At 45.3% G+C, this 18,171-nt stretch overlaps 1 protein-coding gene across 1 annotated transcript in view; it reads right to left on the bottom strand.

Moving 5' to 3' along the window:
• The window catches only part of LRIG1 (leucine rich repeats and immunoglobulin like domains 1), a 64,654-nt gene extending 46,687 nt beyond the window's left edge, over positions 1–17,967 (bottom strand). Inside the window, exons 1-3 of the mRNA XM_026075010.1 lie at positions 17,879–17,967; positions 12,719–12,790; positions 7,545–7,619 (exon numbers count right to left, since the gene is read on the bottom strand). Of these exons, the coding sequence (XP_025930795.1) occupies positions 7,545–7,619; positions 12,719–12,790; positions 17,879–17,967 (236 nt within the window). The remainder of the gene's footprint in view (positions 1–7,544; positions 7,620–12,718; positions 12,791–17,878) is intronic.
• Positions 17,968–18,171: the final 204 nt, after the last annotated feature.

Below are 18,171 nucleotides of genomic sequence, written 5' to 3'. Positions count from 1 at the left end.
ACTGCACGTTCATGCGTTACATCTGCCCCGGGGCAACACGGGTCTTTAGTTGGGGCAAGGGGAAGAGTGGGCCTACCTAAACATGAATTTACTTGTTTTTAGGGTGTAATGGATGTGGGACGCTCAAAAAAACACCATTCAAGTATTTCGATTCCTAATCTTGTGCTCTGCCTTATGTCCTTTCCTTCCTCCAGAGCAAGACTAAGCTAACATGCCCTGCTAAGCAACACACAAACTTTAGATCAGATCTAGYCCAGCTCAAAACAATTCCCTACTTGCAGGAGAAGTTGCCCCGCCGCACAGAATGGTTATTCTCACTAGTAGAGACATAATAAAATAGCCTCAGGGGGTAACTAGTATTCCAAAAACTGCCACCAACTTTCACTATATCTTTTTCCTCTGGCCAATTCTTACATTGCTCTGTACGTGCCCAGCTCGCTTTCTGACGCTCTTTTGTTGAGTCTGAGGACRACGTGTTTCACTGCTGCTGCTTTTCTAAAAGAAAGGATTACTCATTTCCCTGGAATAGCCTCAGATCCTTTGCCATTTCCATACACTCGTATTATATCTGAAAGCTCGAAGAAGACATGCAAGTGATTAGAATCGTTCCAACAACCCGAACGAAAAGTCAAAACAGTGTCTCTTCTGGTGCTTGGGAGCACATGATTAATGAGAATTTCCTCCGCTGGGAAAGGCTCTTGCAGTCTTTGGCCTCACTAACTAGCAGACTTTACACACCAGAGCCTTACTATGAACTCTGAGCAAAACAAACAGGAGAGGTGGCCTTAAGAATATATTATGTTATGCCTGCACGTTGCTTGCATACTAAATAGCCTGACTGCCAACATTCTTTCTATTCACCTTTTCATGTTGCCATATTCACATTCAAAAATAGTAGCTGTACTGAGTAGCGTAGCCTGTAGTGTGGACCAAATCCCTCAGAAAGCAACTCTCTCTCCAACCACTGAGGAGAGCTGCCCGAATAAACACTGGAGAACTGGCCCCTGCAGACATTACACCAAATGAGAACTGATGCAAGCACAGGCTGGGGGTAAATCCACTCATGCTGCTAGATCTACATCTGCATGCATCACTTCGCCTTATTTACCAGAGAAAGTTTTCTTTGCGCAAGTTATTATGCAACATGGCAGGCAGCGTGGCTTTCAGAGCTGCTCAAGTAGCACGAGCAGAGCCCTGCCGACTTCAACCGGACCCTGCGCGCAGCCGCATCCGAGTCATCTATATTTTGTGCTTAGGAGTACAAAAACGCTTGCTGGGACCCAGATGGAATTAACGGAGTATTATCCTCATTTCTAATTATTAGCTCATTCTTTTTTACTCCAGCAAGGATGACTTGCAGACTAAGTCCCTTGGGGGTCAAGGCAGTTGTTTTGCTTGTATAGCAATTAGCACAGCAGGATCCCAGGCCACGACTGGGCTCCACGGCTACATCTACACTGTCGTGTTAGCTCAGGCCTCAATCCCTTCATTTGAGCCCCAGCTTCCTGACTATCAACACCGCCTACACAGAGGCTTATGCTCTAGCCTAGTCAGGAATACACCAGCGAATTCACACATCAGACTTGAGCCGTGCTCTACCAACAGTGAGGATGCAGCAGTTTCAAGCCCTTGGCTCTAGGAAGGGTCACAGTCAGAAATTCAATCTGTAGTTCTCCTGCGCTCAGCCGAGTCTTCACCATCTTAACACAAAAAGCAAAGTGGAACTGGACTCGCACATCTCAACATCACCACCACCTCAGCTCCCGGGAAAAGCTTGTGGAAAGGAGGCATATTTGCAAGATCACRCTTGGCTCTGATCGGTGTGTACAGCGACTGCAAGCACTGTTTCAGATAACACAGCAAGGCATGTTGGTCTCAAGGGTGAAGGCAAAACAGGAGCTCAAAGAATCTAATGGACCACACGTGACCCCAGGAAGAGCCTCTGCAAACCGCATTTGACAAGAGCAGAGAGAAGCAGTGTAAACACCACTAAAATCACAACTGCTTTCCCAAGCATTCTCTAAGAAAGCGTGAGACAACAGCTGCAGGAGGAGGAGCAATAGTATGATCCCAATTCTGCCATGTTAGAGATCTCCAAGACTGGTCARTGCTTTAATCCAGTTCAAAGGAGTAATGAGATCCAATGAAAACAAAAGCTAAAGTCAGAAAAGAAACGAGGGCCACGTTATTAACGATGAGAGTAACTTAACCAGAAACCTAGCGAAATCCCCAACACTTCAGAGAAAAGCTCTCTAAAACACCACGCAGTTCAAACAAAAGCATCGCTCCTAACATAGGAATTACTGGCTGCAGTCTTTGGCCTCACTCCCGCGATCCCATGGAATATATACAGGACTCCCCTCATGATTATCATGTTGCTCCCATCAGCATCTGAACCCACCAGTCATTTCAAGCAAACCTAGTATGTTCCCTGCCCCTCACAGTTCCCAACTCTTCATGTACTTAGTTTTCAAATTTTACATTATATATTTTGCCTGTGGCACAGTAGATCATTTACCCTTCTCCTATTAGCCCCTTCTGTTTAATTACAGTTTAATGTGAATTGATCTTTACATTAATGAGCCTGTAAAGAAGATTGATTTTCTTCAAGAGACTTTTATGCTCAGTTTGGCAGCAGAGTAGTCCTATTGATTTCGCTTCCCCCTGTTAAATACACTGCAGAGTGTCACTGCATCCTCCATGAATCAGCTAATCCAATTTCACACTCTTTTGCTCCAAAAATCCTTGTTCTGACTTCCTTGTCATCCATGCTTATTCAGAGCAAGATCATGGGGCCAAAGCATCTCAGACAGCTTTGACTCTTGCTAATAGACAGCTGACTACTGTGGGTCACTGTCCCCTTTGTTCCTAAATGGCGGAGGCTTAAGAGTTGCAGTAAAAAAAAAAGAAAGTTATTTTAAAGTGTTTAATCTGTTAACTTCCTCAATTCCTAGCCAGCTAAGGATGTGGCATAGAGACTGCTCTATTTACCATGCTTGCTTTAGAGGTCTGGATAGCAGGCTCTCCATCGAGCTCTTTTAGACCTAAGATTTTGGACCTTTGCTAAGTTGCCCATTTGGGACAGAATCTGTCACCTTCAGGAATGCTCCAGAGTATGGTCTGAACTTGGGCTTGTGGGAAACCTGCAGTAACAGACCAATACAGAGCTGATCACGGCTCAACTCCTCTTATGTGACACTAGCAAGGCTAAGCAGGTCCCCACACAGGTTAGTCAGAAATTGCACATAAACAGACTCTCAGTTCTGCTACAAAGAAATTGTTTCCTCCATCCTCCCCTTCCCCACCAGATCAGGTAAAAGCTTGAGCAGAGAGTCTTTTCAAGGGCCTAGAGAGTTAACACACTTGAGTTGCAGCAGAACATTGGGAAGGGAAATCCTCAGCCAAGAGCATGTCAGTGAAAACATCCTGCCATCAACTCCCAAATGTCCAAATCTAGGAACTCTAGCTAAGTTACAAATGCTGTGGGAATTTCAGGCAAGACTCTCCTCTCAGCTACTCCRATGCAATTTCGGAATTAATCCAGATTCACAGTCTCTCCCCCTCCCAGCTGAATTTCCTGGCTTTTGTTTGCACTAACAGATGTTTGCATTTAATGTCTGTCTTTATTTGGTAACCCGTACAGAGATTATTCTTCCCTTCTGTTCTATTAAAAGCTTTATCAAGTCCCTTATGTTTGCTCTTGTTGAGATGAACTACTTTGGCAGCATTTTCAACGTGCAAGGCAAACAGACCCTTCAAGGAATAATTAAACTGAATTAAACTTCATGACAGTATATTAAGGCGTAGCATGTTTGATACATATGGTATACTTGCATCCATCTACAGCCTGAAACACCCAAAGGTTTGCAGTAAACCTTGAGAATTCTCCCCCCAACAGATTCACATATGCTTACATATATATATAACAGCCCACGGTCCGCACGCACATGGGGTCAAGCAAGTTTTYGGATGATGGAGTCAAGGATGGGAAGCTCCAAAGTGGGGAATCCAAAATGGACAAGCTGGTTTAAAACCCGGGGCAATCCCCATTCACACTGCTTTAATCCTACGGCAGGTTTCTTGAGTACAGTCACAGCACCAAAGGGGGAGAAAGTCTCTTCCCCAATTCGGGAAGAGTGGGAGGTGAATGGTTTAACCCATTCAAAAGGACTGTTTTGAGTGACAAATATACAACCATTGCTCTGATAATACATTCACAGCCCTTTGGAAATGCTTAACCACATGCAATACACAAAACCTACTTGAGAGGTTCTGAGGTAAACACACTTCACACGTTTATAAACACTGAGAAAAAAARAAGTATTTATTTTTCTTTAACAGTAAGAACACACTGTAACACTATATGCTTAAATATAAACCAATTTCTCAGTACACAGTCTTCATTATGAGTCTTCACCCTGGTTTGGTTTGGCAGCCTCCCCAATTATTACTTCACAGATTTGAAGGCCAGAAGGAACCAGTGTGAGCGTATAATCCGACTCCTAACACCACACAAGGGCAAAGACTTTTACCCAACAATCAAGCCCATTAACCCACCGTCGAACTAAAGGTCCATCTTTTAGGAAGCCATCTAACTGATTTAAAGACTCCCAATGATGACGAAAGCCTCACTTCCTCAGCAAGTTGTTCTAATGCGAGTTAGTCACCAATGTTGATTAAAACAGGTACTTTAAAACATGCTTGCAGGTTATTTTTTACCTCTGATAAAAATTAAAAGGAAATGCAGGCAAAAAAGTAACCCCGCAGTGGCATTCTCTGAAACGGGGTAAGCAAGACCATTCTTGCAGAGGTATGACAGCAGCATTACAAATCCCGCTATCRCCAGAGTTATTTATGTGTAGCAGCTGAGGAAAGCAATACAGATTTCTGGAAAGTGATACTAAGCAGGTCTGTTTAGAAAATGTCCTTTTATCATTTGGCTTTGTACCTTCCCCTTCCTTCTGTAYCCTCTGAAATTTCAGAGGAGTAGTAAATCTACTGCCTTCCACCAGTCRTTATTCCTCCTTTCCAAACCGCTTATTTCATTTCAGGAATCAAATGCCAAAGCTCTTGCAATTTGGTCCTTTGCCAATGGCTAAATTAATAGCAAAAATAACAACAGGGGCTTTTGAAACTCGGATCATTTATAGACTTTGTGAGAAAGGAAAGCCGATTTGGGGGGCCTAGAACTATATCCGAGATAGTAAATTTTATGCAGGCTTTCCACCCATAAAACAGATCTCTGAAGTTTCTGAATCCCAGCGCATGACATGCTACACACTGGGTTAGGTGGCAGCCTGGCGAGCTCGGTGAAAGTGGGAAGCAGGGATCGTGCCTTACACRAGGGACCCTGCACGGAGGCAGTCGCTGCGCAGCGCTACAGCCAGCAGCCCCCAGATCATGGGCTTGGACTTCACACATGGTCCCAGAGCTGGGGAGAGGCAGGAGGTAGAAATCAAATAAGCTGGTTTCACACCAGCTGCGTGCGACACATTTRGCAGGTCTGATAACGGCTGAGACACAAGTCACCCCTACGCTCAGGAGATGAAGTGGTTATTTATCCATTTAACTGAAAGACGCTCACTAGATCCAGAGCTGGTGATAACACAGGAGCACTTTTAGGTCTTTATAAGCACTGTACGAACACAGCATGCCCAAGAATCAGACCAAAGGCACTATATCTCTAATAAAAGCTAAGCTTACTTCACACCAGGAGAGAGATATGGATGCCAACTTTAACCTAAGATCCCTAAACTGAATTAAGACAGGGAAAGAGTTTTTCTGTTTTGCATATTTTAACACTGCCTAAATGGAAGAACAGGAACAGTGCCAATTCATTTCACTCTATTCTGTCCTTGATTTAAGTAATAGGAAGGTATTTTTAGTCAATGAATCAAGCTGTTTCAGAGTAATTCAGAGCCTTTTTAAGCCCTGGAGGACCAATCACCTGGTTTGGACACTGGTATTATCCACCATGAGGAGAAGTAAATCCAGCGCAATGGGAAAGGATGAGACACCTGCCCGTAGCCAGACACTGCAAGGTCATGCACACTGGAAGCCATCCCTTGAACTGCTCAAGTACATTGCTGGAATCCGTATCAACTATAACCACTTCCCTTTCCCAGGAACTTGGGAGGTATCATGCATACCTCAGCAAAATTCCTTCTCGGTGTGCATTATAAGCAGACACATGCAAAAACAATTTTAGAAATCCACACTCTTAAGGTACTAAGAAGTTTGATACAGGCGATATTACAATGTCACTATTCCCTTCAGCAGTGTCCCCAACCTGAGATCCTTGGTGGCAGATTCACAAGGGCCTTCAAGTCTAATTCTTTTGCAGGCACCTAAACTCCCAAAGTTAGGAACCTCAAGGTTTTTGCAGATCTAACCCTACAGTGACTAATCACTCCCTCAAAATAAAAAATTAGAGGTTGAAAGGCTGACTATAAAAATTGTTAGGAAGCCTGGAATGAGTTCCCTGAAAGATTAGGACATGAATAGTCTCTTGGTTTTAAGAACAGAGAATATGACCAGAACAGGGCCAAGAAAAAAAAAGAACAATAAAGAGAAGGTAAAATTATGTACTTCTATAATAGCACAAGAACAAGATAATGATTGAAACCCAAAGGCAGACAATGAAAAAGAACGTATTTTTACCCCAAATATAGTTAACCTGTGGAATTTACTGCCACAAGTTATCGCTGACCATAAGATTTCAATGGCTTGGCGAAGGATGAAATGTTTATGGGAATAATGAGAACAATCACAAAAACAAACAAACAAAAAAACCGAAAAGTACTATCTGCGTTCCTCTAGCAGCAGGAACAGTGACCATCTGATAGACTTTAGTGTAAATTTCTCCTAGGGGTGTCTTATTTCACAATTACCCATAATTGCCCATACTGGTATTCCTGAAGGCTGCACGGAAGCACTACCCACCGTAATTATCTGCGACAGGTCACTAGCCAACGAACCCTTCACCTGAATAACAACTGCAATTATTTTTGCTGGGTTCTGCTGGGGCACAGGTCAAAAAGTCACGCTGCACCCAAGATCAGRTTTTGAAGAACAAATTGTATCAGTTATGTTTGCTTGAATCCTGAGCAGCTCCACTCCAGTCAGACACAAATCCAGATTTGCAAAGAATTGGCTTTTGGGACTCTGGAAGACATTTCTACAGACTTGGTTGAGCTGACAGAGTGGTCGCCTATTTTGGATCATTCCATAAGTTAAGTATCAGAGAAATGATCTATTCTAGAGTTTGCAGACTTCTAATTGGCCTTCAAGTGTTACCTTTTGCCTTGCTCTCACAAACTGTGTTAGAACAGCGCAAGATTTATCAAACAATCTCACATAAATCATAGAACTCCAGAAGATGTTTCTTAATTAAGGTATCAACAAGCCTCGTAATGAAACTTGAAGAGTTAGCAGAAGCGGGTGTGACACACACGAAACTCTCCATAAGCAAGTTRAATCTACCCCACAAACAATAACAGACAGTCAAAGGCAAAAAGAGGCAGGAAGCCGGAGCAGCAACTCACAGGTGAAGCGAGAGGACGTTGGAAGCAGCAGCTCCCAGGGACGGGACGGCAGTCAGCTCGTTGTTGTTCAGTCGCCTGCAACGAGCAGAAATTCATCRTTTAAACAAGCAGCCGAAGACGAGGCACGCGCGAGCTGCGTACAGCCTCAGCGTGGGGCTCTGCATAAACACGCGGCTCGTTATCTGCCGTCCTTGACTCACCTGGGACCCCCGTCATTCGGCAGAGGTCTCCATCTCGAGGGGCTTTGCTGCATCTTTCCGGCAGTCTCACCTCTCAGCCCCAACCCAAGCCTTTTATTTATTTATTTTAAATGAGAGCCGCCATAATTATTCCTACAACAGCTTTACAAAGTCGGCTCACGCTCACGCGGGAGCCTTCCAAAACCCAYTGGGAAACATCACCGCCTCCCGCGCCGGGAGGGAAGGGCCACCCCGAGCCCCCCAAGCACACAGTGACCCCGACAAAATCAGGCCGTTTGCTCCAGGTTCGCTTTCATCTCGGTAGCTCCGGGCTTCCTAGAGAGCCTTGCTCTCCGGCGGCGGCCCTGCGGGGCTAACGGCAATTACAGAGGGGGCCCTGCTCTTGGAAACCCCCGCCCGGCCGACACAAAAACGTCCCCCTTCAACGGCCTAATGTTTGAAGTGTTTTTCTGACTGAAAACAGATCCTTGCCATGCGACGGGCTCTTCCTTGGTTTAAAGAGCCCTTGTTTGTACGGTGAATTAGTCAATTAATTACTGTAACAGTTGCTTGTCTGGCTGCTTGAAAATTACCTAATTTCTTAGCCATCTTGCCGCTCTCCCCCCACCTCCCCGTCCCCCGCCGCCGCATGCTGAAGCAATTAAAGCCAAGCCGCTGCCAAGCCGAGCGAGGGGCAGCGCGCACGGCAGTGCCGGAGGACCCCCCGGCCGCCTCCGTGGCCGGAGATCAGTTATTGGCAAGGCAGCATTTCGCAGGGTCTCTCGCTCCCGACTTGCCAGATTCCCGCTGACACCCCACCGCCGCCGCCCCCCTTCCACCTCTCCCCCCAGACGCGCTTTGGCAAAAGGGGAGGTCGGGAGGCCAGCAGGCTCTCGCGCTCAGCGAACGATCCCCTTCCCGTTCCAGGGTGTTTTACAACGGCGTCTTGAGAAGTATCATAACGCTCTGAGAAGGCATCTCGCTTTACTCCCCGAGGCCTCCCCTCTCCAGGAGGGGAGGGAGGCCTGCAAATAACTTGCAGATGCATCCGACTCCAAATTGGGTGCGAGAAGCAGAGCATCTCGTCACTGGTGAAGGAGCACAGGGAAGCTGCGAAGTGCTAAGCCATAGGCACGAGTTGGGGCAATCCTCAATTTTGGCTGGGGTTGGTTTTTTTGCCCTTTAAAAATATTTTTGGCCGTTGGGAGAGGGCAGCGATACATCCATCACAGAACTTCCTTCTGACTCCTCCGAGAGCAGGCGAGAGATTTGATTTCACGAAGAGTTCCAGGCACTGCTGGGATAAAAGCTTTTCTCGACCTCAGCTCTGCCTCTAACATTGTATCCGTACTTAAAATGTAAGGGAAAAAAGCCAGATGCATTGCAATTCAGCAAGGAGCTCTGCTTTGCAACTAAAAGCTCATTGTTACTGATATTATATGCAAGGTCTAGAGCTTTCAGAGGTACAAAGCAAGCTGGAAAGAGCATTAAAATGCACGTGTGCCATACTTTAATCTGCATCCAACCAAGCACCTTTTGGAAAAGCGCAGGAGAGGAGGGAGAATTAGGCCCACTCTCCTCCAGTCTGAGTCAGTTCTGGCTAGGCGGCTGCAACACCAATCAGCGTCTAACAAGTGTTCAAATCCTTCTGACATAAGTGCGATTTTCAAATATTGGTGGCCTGTCAGGTCCTCCTCAGTAAAACAGCATAGTCAGAAGTTGTTCTCCCACCTCATTTTCTCTCTTGGCTCGCAGACACCAGTTGCTGATGCAGTGGAGACGGCCAAGCTTTGTATTTGTCTGGGATTTCCCTCTCATCCTCCCCCTCCCACATTTAAAGGAACAAAACAGGAAAAAAAAAAACAAAACAAAACCACCAGACTTCTAGCTCAGCAAATTTAACATTTCTGTCTCCTTTCTGCTCCCCAGCCCTCACCTTTGATGACACAAATCTGCTGCCTCTGGATGGTAAGAGGGGAGGAAGGGGGGGGGCCACCCGTATAAAATATTTACGGTCAAGTTGCCAGGCTGGTGTCAAGCTGAAATGGAGCCTGCTCAAAAATAGCACAGCTCTCCAGAGCTTTCAGTGAAAGGCACTTTAGAAAATAAAAGGTGAGTTGTTTGCAGAGGAATTTTAGCACAATTACTATTACCTCGTAGTATGAGCTTGGAAAACATGAGAGCCATGCAACCATCACTCTCACGGGTCCCATGATCTGTACGACCTGAGACAACCCCAGAAAGGACAACAGGGCCTACCCACAGCAAGACCCCCCCCATCCTTTCAACCCAAGTGCCAGAGTGAATAGACCCTGGGGATGGGATGGTCCTTAGAGGGATCAACGAAGGGGATGCGAGAAAAAGCCTAGCTCTCCTGAAGGAGATAAGCACGCTTCAGTCCCTTCCATATGAGGCTTCAGCAGCACAATTAGCTATTTCAGAGCTCCACTGCCATCTGAAGGACTCCATATTGTGCGTTTTGTAGGAACAAGCACAAAACTGGTGGACAACCTACCCAGAAATGTGCTGGCGGGAAATGAAGGGCTCCCTTTGTAAAAGGGATCAATGCATTCAATCATGTGGGACTATGGGGTTTCATGTTGCTTTGTGCTACCAAATTTCATTCCACACAGACTCAAACTCTTAGGTGAAAGCTGTGTTTAAAAAACAGGAAAACYGGCTAAACCCAAGGGAAGGGAAAAAATGGAGGCTAGAGTTATTTTATTACCACCTTCATAAACCAAAACAGAAGCATCGACGGTCAGCTATAAAGCTGAAATCCTTTGTTTCAGGGACATCTTCTTAAAAATCAAGAGAAAACAAAGGTTTTCAAAATACATTGTGCTAATTATGCACATACAGTGACATACAGCGAGCTCTGAGCCTCATCTGTAGTGCTTAGGAACCACAGGCTCTGTGTTCGAAGCATCATGGGAGGTTTCAGGTCTTATCAATGCATCTATTATTTGGGGCAATCTCTTTCCCCGAGGGTGACTTGATTTGCCCAGCGCAGCGCGCACAGCAAAACACTGACTTGCTCTCAAGACATGCCACAGCATGACGCTTATTTCATGAATGTCTGTAAAGCGCTTAAAAAAAAAAAAAAAACAACAAAACTCAGAAAGGAGATGCTCTGGCAGTACAGATGTGGTTCTCTTTGTGAGATACAGTTTATTACAGTGGTCTGTGGTTTAGCTGTTATTCAAAAGCAACCAAGATTGGTAGACAGGGCTTTTAATAGARTTTCTCCCTCACACTTTCCAGCGGCTGCCTTCCAGGCTCCACTCCAGACCTCTGGTTCTCTTTCAGTCTCCCATTTCAGACTTCTCCCCTTCCCTCCTACTCACTTCTCTGCTTCCCTTTCCCCTAAGCCTGCTTTTCTAATTCAGCACGCAGCTCTTATCTGTGCCATTACTTTGTGGGCTGCATTACTTACCTTCCCCATTTCCCTCACACCTTTTTAACAGTTACCTGCTCAGYGCAGAGCCTGTCCTGCCCTCGATGCTGCAGCACTTTGCACAAGGGAGCCCACCAAGCAATCGGGAGCCACGCAATCTTCCCAACACCTTGCTCCCTGAAGTCACACGCCTTCAGGCGCTTCCACTAATAAAAGCTATTGCTAAGCCACAGTCATGTTAGAATAACTCTAAAGGCTCATGGGATCAGGGCTGTGATTCTGTTCTCTAAGCACAGAGCAATTTAAGGCTTTCCATAGTTTAAAGAACAGTTGAGCAAACAGATCCCATAGGAAGCATTTTGCTCACCTGCATCACTTTCTCCCCCTCCCTTACTGCTAAGATGGTTATGAACTTATGTCAGAGAGTTGCAGTCACTCCTGATGCATGTTCCTCACTTAATCATGTTCCCTAGTACTACTCTAGCGTAAGCAGGGGAGCCACGGGAGATTAGGCAGGTGGAGAGACAGTGTATTAATCCCCGTGGTCCAGTTCTGCAGACATTAGTCAGGCAGAAGTCCCACAGTAGTAAACTGCTTTGCCTATTTAARGATCGCAGAATCTGGCCCCTCCACGAGCCCCAGAGCCAACGCTTAATGAAAACAGACAAAGGACAAGAGCAAATGAACGATATACACAGAGCACAGTATTGTTTCGGAAAGGAAATGTTTTTTCAGTTTCCCATGAGGCATCAGTAGTTCTTCAAACAGAGCCCAAACCTCAAGTATGTCAGCAATTCAGCATTCAAATGAGAGCTCATTACCTCAACCCACCGCTTGCAATTTCAGTCACTTTCACTTTTCGAAACCCCAAATCAGAGCTTCAGAATTGCTGTGAAAAGCTGACAAGTGCAACAGCTCTAGGAATATTCACTGCTGAGCGCTTACGCGGATCTGGAGTTGGGAAATCCTGCAATTCCCCCAAAACAGAATTTTCTTTTACCGACAGTGCAGAAAGGGGAATCTGTAACAGCTACTCAAGCCTTCATTAGCTCCTTCTCTTCCCCCACCAAACCAAAAGAAAACTCCGTCATTTCAGGCTCTCCTAGCAGACTTCAAAAAAAATTTGTTCTGGTTCCAAAAGCAGTACAAATGTCTAAGAAAGGAGGAGACACAGTTAAGTGCTTTGTTATCCACTACACTACACCTTTGTTTCCTGGGAGATTCGGGCTAGGTTGGCATCAGATATCACGATCCAGGCTGTTCTGCCTTGCTTCAGGGTTATCCTTTCAGCAAGAAGCTTAGTGTGTATGCTCAGGTGTGTTAGCCGAACTGCTCCCTCAGAGCATTGCACAAGACAGGGAGGGAGGCAAACTCCAAAGATTTCCAGTAACGGCTATGCTGTTTCGATTAGGAAGTTGTGTTCTGCTAATTGATTGGTTAAAAAAAGGCAGCACAGGTGGAGTGTGAAAAAAACACCCACACCAAGTCAGCTCYGCTGATTCAAGTTAGCCAAGGGAAGGTGCTGTCTTGGGAAACTATATACAATTTCCTTCTGTTCAACAAGACAATACAATTAAAACCTTGCAAAGAATACTTACACTTCCCGTAGGTTCGACAGCTCTGCAAAGGCAGAAGGATCAATCTCCGTCAACTTGTTGTAGCTCAGGTTTCTGTTAAAATAAAAGGCAGTAGATCAGCATACTCCAGTTACTGTGCTCAGCAAAACCCAGTCATCTTAATTATTCTGGATTGTACTGGGAGATGATCTGTTGTTTTAAAAGAACCTTTAAGAAACAGGGTTGAGCAGCACTTCTCTGCTGAATAAACTAGACGGTTGCTTTAATTTTGTGGTCAAATATTATCTAGCTCTCCCTAAGCATTTTCTTCTTTTGTATTAGCGTGTACAGTTAATTTGTCTTAATATTATACAATTGCACTTATAATCTTCTATTGATTATTCATAACCATGTAACTAATCACAGATGAATAAGGTATTTCCTGACAAATTAGTCTGAACTGAAGGAATCAAACCTGCTGCTATTTTTATATCTGCATACACATGGGATTTTTTATATGCCACTACGCATTACATACAGATAAAACACATATAGGCATGTACACTTACTATGTATTTTCTATATTTGCTAACAAGATTATAACACTAATATATCACTAAATGGTTCTTTCTTCCTTTAAAATCAGTGATTACAGCTTTCAACCTGCTGTTGTTGTATTGCCACCTCACGCAACAGTAAATGTTTTGCTCCATAGCTACCCCAACCAATGCTTTCCAACTACCTGCCAGTCAAAGCCTAGATTGTATTACAGCACTTCACTGAGGGACAGGATGGCAAATAAACTGTGCTATATTATCTGAAAAAAAMCTTCTGGGAGAGCAGACTTGGCTTGCAGGACGTGCCTGTTTGGAAATACAGCCATTGCAATTGTTTAACGTGCTTCTGGAAAGAACACACTGCAACTACTGCTGGGGACAGCAAACAGACAGAATAACGAAACAGGGGTGAAAGCACGCGTAAAGCACCAATTCCGAAAACAAGAGCGACGCCTCTGCCCTGCTCTGCTGTGCCATCGCACACAGAGCGGCAGGAAAATCTTCCCTCCCAGATGCACATTAGCAGCACGCTGACATAGGACAGGTCAAACCTGCAGTTATGGACTTACAAGGAGAGCACAGATCAATTAAGACCAAGTGACGAATGACATGGAATTTAACAAATGGCCTAATTAACATGATGTATGCAGTGCTGGCGTGTTACTACCAGTGCGTAATCTAAAGAGGGAGGAAGCAAATTGATGGGTGGTAGCAAGAAAAGCAACCACAAGGAGCTGTAAGGAAATTGTGAGGGGGGACCTACTTTAATTTTACCCTGCTCCACACCCATCTCTAGGATATTAGCCCRAGCAAAATTCAACCCTCCTGCCTCCTCTGCAGGGAGGTTACACCCTCTTACTGCACCTCTGAACATGACCTAAAAGATTCACAGCCTGATTTTAGATAAGCCCTCAAACATTCAGCTGCCTATTCAAACTACCGAGCCAGTCTGACTAGAAAAGGGGCCAATCTTCCCCGGTTTGTACATCTGCTTTGTTTGGAAGCTGTGCCCACAGACCCAAAGCAGGTCTGCAGCCCAAACTAGTAAACAGGGCCTAAGTCACTGAGGCACCTATTGAACTCCTATCCATACCCACAGGACCCAAGAGCTTACAGACAAGAAAGGGACAGCTGGCAGAAGAACATAGAGAAATCTCCCATTTGAATTGCTCCTGCCAACCCATTGCAGCACTTCGGGGTAACACAGAGATATTTAGGCCCATGGCAATGCTTGCAAACACCAACAAGACCTGAAAGACTAAAAAGCCCACCAACCCTGGATGGTTAGCACAAGTGCCACTTTGGAGCTGAGCAGCAGTGATTGCTCACACGTCCTCCTAGGACGCGCTGACGGGAAGTTCTTGCAACGTCCCGCTGCACGCTGGCACCACTCGATAGCTCTCACACACGCCGTTCCCCACGGCTTCCCAAGGAGCCGGYTAAGAAAGGCTCCTTGCATCTTGCATGAAATATTCAGTTTTCTACAAATACCTGCTGTGAAAGAAGGCACAAAGCCTTCAGCATGGGGTGGCTTCAGGTCTAGATTCTGTTAAGGGCTGCACAGGAGTGTAAAACCTAACCAAGCATCCAGTTTTAAAATATGCTGTCCTGTAAGCCCCTACTGTCTTTTAAAACACTCAGGAGACCTTTAAATCAATACCAGCCTACAGCAGATATCCATTTCACTATGAACTCAAAGGCATTTATCTAAATAAAAGTCAAACTGCAGTTTAAACTCTGAGTGTGTTTGAAAGCCAAGTCCATATTCATAGCACAATTACAAATTAAAGTGCAATTTGCCCACAGATTACATTACTAGAATTTTTTTTTTTTTTTTTTTTTAAACCACACAGCAAAATCAGGTTGGAGCTTGTCCCTGTCTGATGTACAGGCAAAAAAAGAGGAACGTACAACAGGTAATATCTTATAGGCTCAACACAATAAAAATAAAGCAGGGACAAATGCTAGTGACAAACTGCACGGGGGAAATACAACCACAGTGCCGGCACTGTCATGACTGAGCATGAATCCATCTGTCTTAATATATTTCTGCATCTTCTGTTGTGGCAATATCTTTGCACTTCTTAAAGTAACATATTTATCCCCAAAACATTCCTCTGCCATAGGCTAGTGGGCTGTTGTACAAACCAAGCACTGAGAATCAGAGGCACCAAACTGATCCCTGCACGCCTGATGAAGGGAACAGATCCCAGGCTTATCCAGTGCTCCAACATTGAACCATGTCAACGTGAACTTCAGAAGTTGAAAAGGGAAAAACCAAAGTTCTTAGAGAATTTCATAACCAGGGGTTAATATCTTCCAAAGCAATCTTTAGATTATTGCTGTTGCCATTTGAGAAGTTTGAACACCAAAGTCATTGCACAAGTAGCTAGCTCTTCAGATGGCATAGCTGTGTTTAGCTTCCTGCAATCACAGACAAGTAATTTCCAAAGCTTGCTGCAGAAATACCTACTCAGAGCTGGATTTGGGGCGTTATTTTTTTTGTAGCTACAAAGAACATTCAGCAAGAAAACAAGTGTAGCTATGCAAAATGTCTACCTGAGCCTTCCAGCAGCCTGAAACAGCAGCTCTGAAGGATGTGAACATGTGCTCGGTTCCAGGGGTTTACTCTGAAATATTTTGTTTCACCTGTGACTACTTGAGCAGAAACATCCCATTAATGGAATGGCCCACCAATCCCACTTCCCATATGCCAAAACCTTCAGCCCTCCTCAAGCTACCTGCTCCAACCTCCAGCTATCCTTGCCACACATACAATACTGTGCTCCTGCAAAAATCAGTGGGGAAATGTAAACTAAAGATACAGGGTTGGTGCAAAATAAATAGAAGATTTGAAAATAAATAGATACACCAAAGTAAACAGTTCTACTCAATTTCCCTGAGACTAGCTGTATTTTAACTTACATTAAAATGCCCAGGAATTTCAAGCCTGAAGCATCAGCAATCACAGGATCCCCTTCCCAGAACTCAAATCCCCCTCACTAGACAGTATTTGGCATACCAGCCAGAGCACGCAAATGGTAAAAAGACTTAGCGTGCTCCAATAGATAGATCAGTGGGACCAGGAGTCAGGAAACCTCCGTTCTACTCCTGGCTCTCTTAAGCTCCTGCTGTGTGACCGGGTCATGTCACATCACCTCTCCAGAGCTTTTGTTTCCACAGCCACCCTTTGTCCGTCTTGTCTATTTAGACTGTAAATAAAATTGAGGTTCGTATTGTCTTGGTTTGCCCAACGCTGGTGAAATGAGGCCTTGATCCTGGTCAGGCTCCAGTAATGCAAATAACGAAGGAAACTCAAAACTCGAGGTCAGGCACGCATGCAGCGCTCCCGCACAAGGCATGGGCTCCGAACGCAGGGCACCGCGCCGCAAAGGCTGCTACGTCCCCAGCAGCTCTCGGCCTCTCTGGTCAAGCAGCCCAGGAATGCGGCAGGCCAGGGACACCAAACGTATGGGAACGGCTGTCATGGCACTGGAAATGGCCACATTTCTGCTCTGCGACAGCAGGGACCAGGAGAGTGCAAAGCGTGTTGCTCCTCAAGGAACCCCTTGGCCCGATGCATTGCCTCTGCAACACAATAATGGAACCGCTCACGCTGAACAAACACTTCTGCCATCAGTGTTTTAAAGCATCATCTTTGAAGAGAAAGAGCTCCCCAAAACAAAACCCCATCCCTTTCCCAATCGGCACTCCCCTAARGCAGCTAAAATTTATAATGCACCATCTACAGTGTTGTATGCCAGCCCCAAGACACAGAGAGAACATGCCTTAAGTGGGCAGTTAGTGCATTTTTCTGGCACCATATCCACATATTGGGTTAGCTGTGCCCAAGTGTGGGAATATCCAAGCAGATGGCCCTCTGCCCAGCATCCTGCCTGCTTCTGCATGTGTGGACATGTTTTTTCTTCTTTCTTTTTCTAAACAAAAAAAGTATTTTGACTTAGCAGCATGAGAAGCGATCTGCACTTTATTTAGCTATTACATGTCTTTCAGTTCTTCCTTGTGTTGGCTAATCCAGCAACATAGGGTTTTTCCCCCTCCTGTCAGTAAGATGTCCATGATCAGGAACTAAGAGTATGTTAAACCAATATGGGAAGGGCCGTGTTCTATTTATCCAGACCTGTCTCTGAATAAAAAAAAGCAGTGTTTGCCTTTACTTAGCRTTGTAAAAATGGCACTGGGGATCACTGAGCATTGCGAAGAGGCAAAGGAAGGCCTTGTTAAATAACCAGGTACCCAGCCTTCCTTTAAACTATCTCCTGGAAGTAATAATGGTGTCGCACAAAGAGTCATGCACACCAACGAGGAGGGACTGGTAGCTCCTTGAATCCTGAGAYGCCAATCCTGCCTCCTTGGGGAAGGCACGGGGTAGACTGCGGGTTAACACGGGAATGTTGGTTGTGCTTTGGGAACTCGGCCAGTGTGGAGTAAAGCCACCCCTCTTTTCCAAAACAGAGGGGCATGGCTGACTTGCCAGACAGAAGAATAAATAGATGTCTTGCTGCTGGTCTCTGTTCATCACAATGACGGCTGAATTCTGTTCAGTGAGGTGAAGGTTTCCGACCCTTACGTCAAAACCATTTATCTGTCAGTGGGGAAGATTATGTCAAAAGCGTTTCTGCACCTTTTGATGACAGGCAGAGGAGAAAAGGAGGATGGCTCGAAGCTCTGCCACTGCCAGCTCCAGCTTTCATTAAACACTTTGTCAACCATTGTCATAACACAACTTTTCATTGATCAGGCACAAAAGGGAGCCGAGGGCCCAGAACAATCGAGTCCTGCAACAGAAATTCCTCTGGCTAATCTGTCGAAAGATAGCTGCCTAGGCCGCAGCTCACTGAATAGGCACCAGCCTCTTCCCACATGGTTGTAGCTGGCTTCACAGCACTGGAATGGAGGCCCACGCGCACTTGACTG

The sequence above is a fragment of the Apteryx rowi genome, unplaced genomic scaffold, assembly GCF_003343035.1.
Source record: "Apteryx rowi isolate R43461 unplaced genomic scaffold, aptRow1 scaffold_4, whole genome shotgun sequence".
Lineage (NCBI taxonomy): Eukaryota > Metazoa > Chordata > Aves > Apterygiformes > Apterygidae > Apteryx > Apteryx rowi.
Note: the sequence above shows the minus strand (reverse complement) of the source record. Positions and strands in the feature narration are given on the sequence as shown.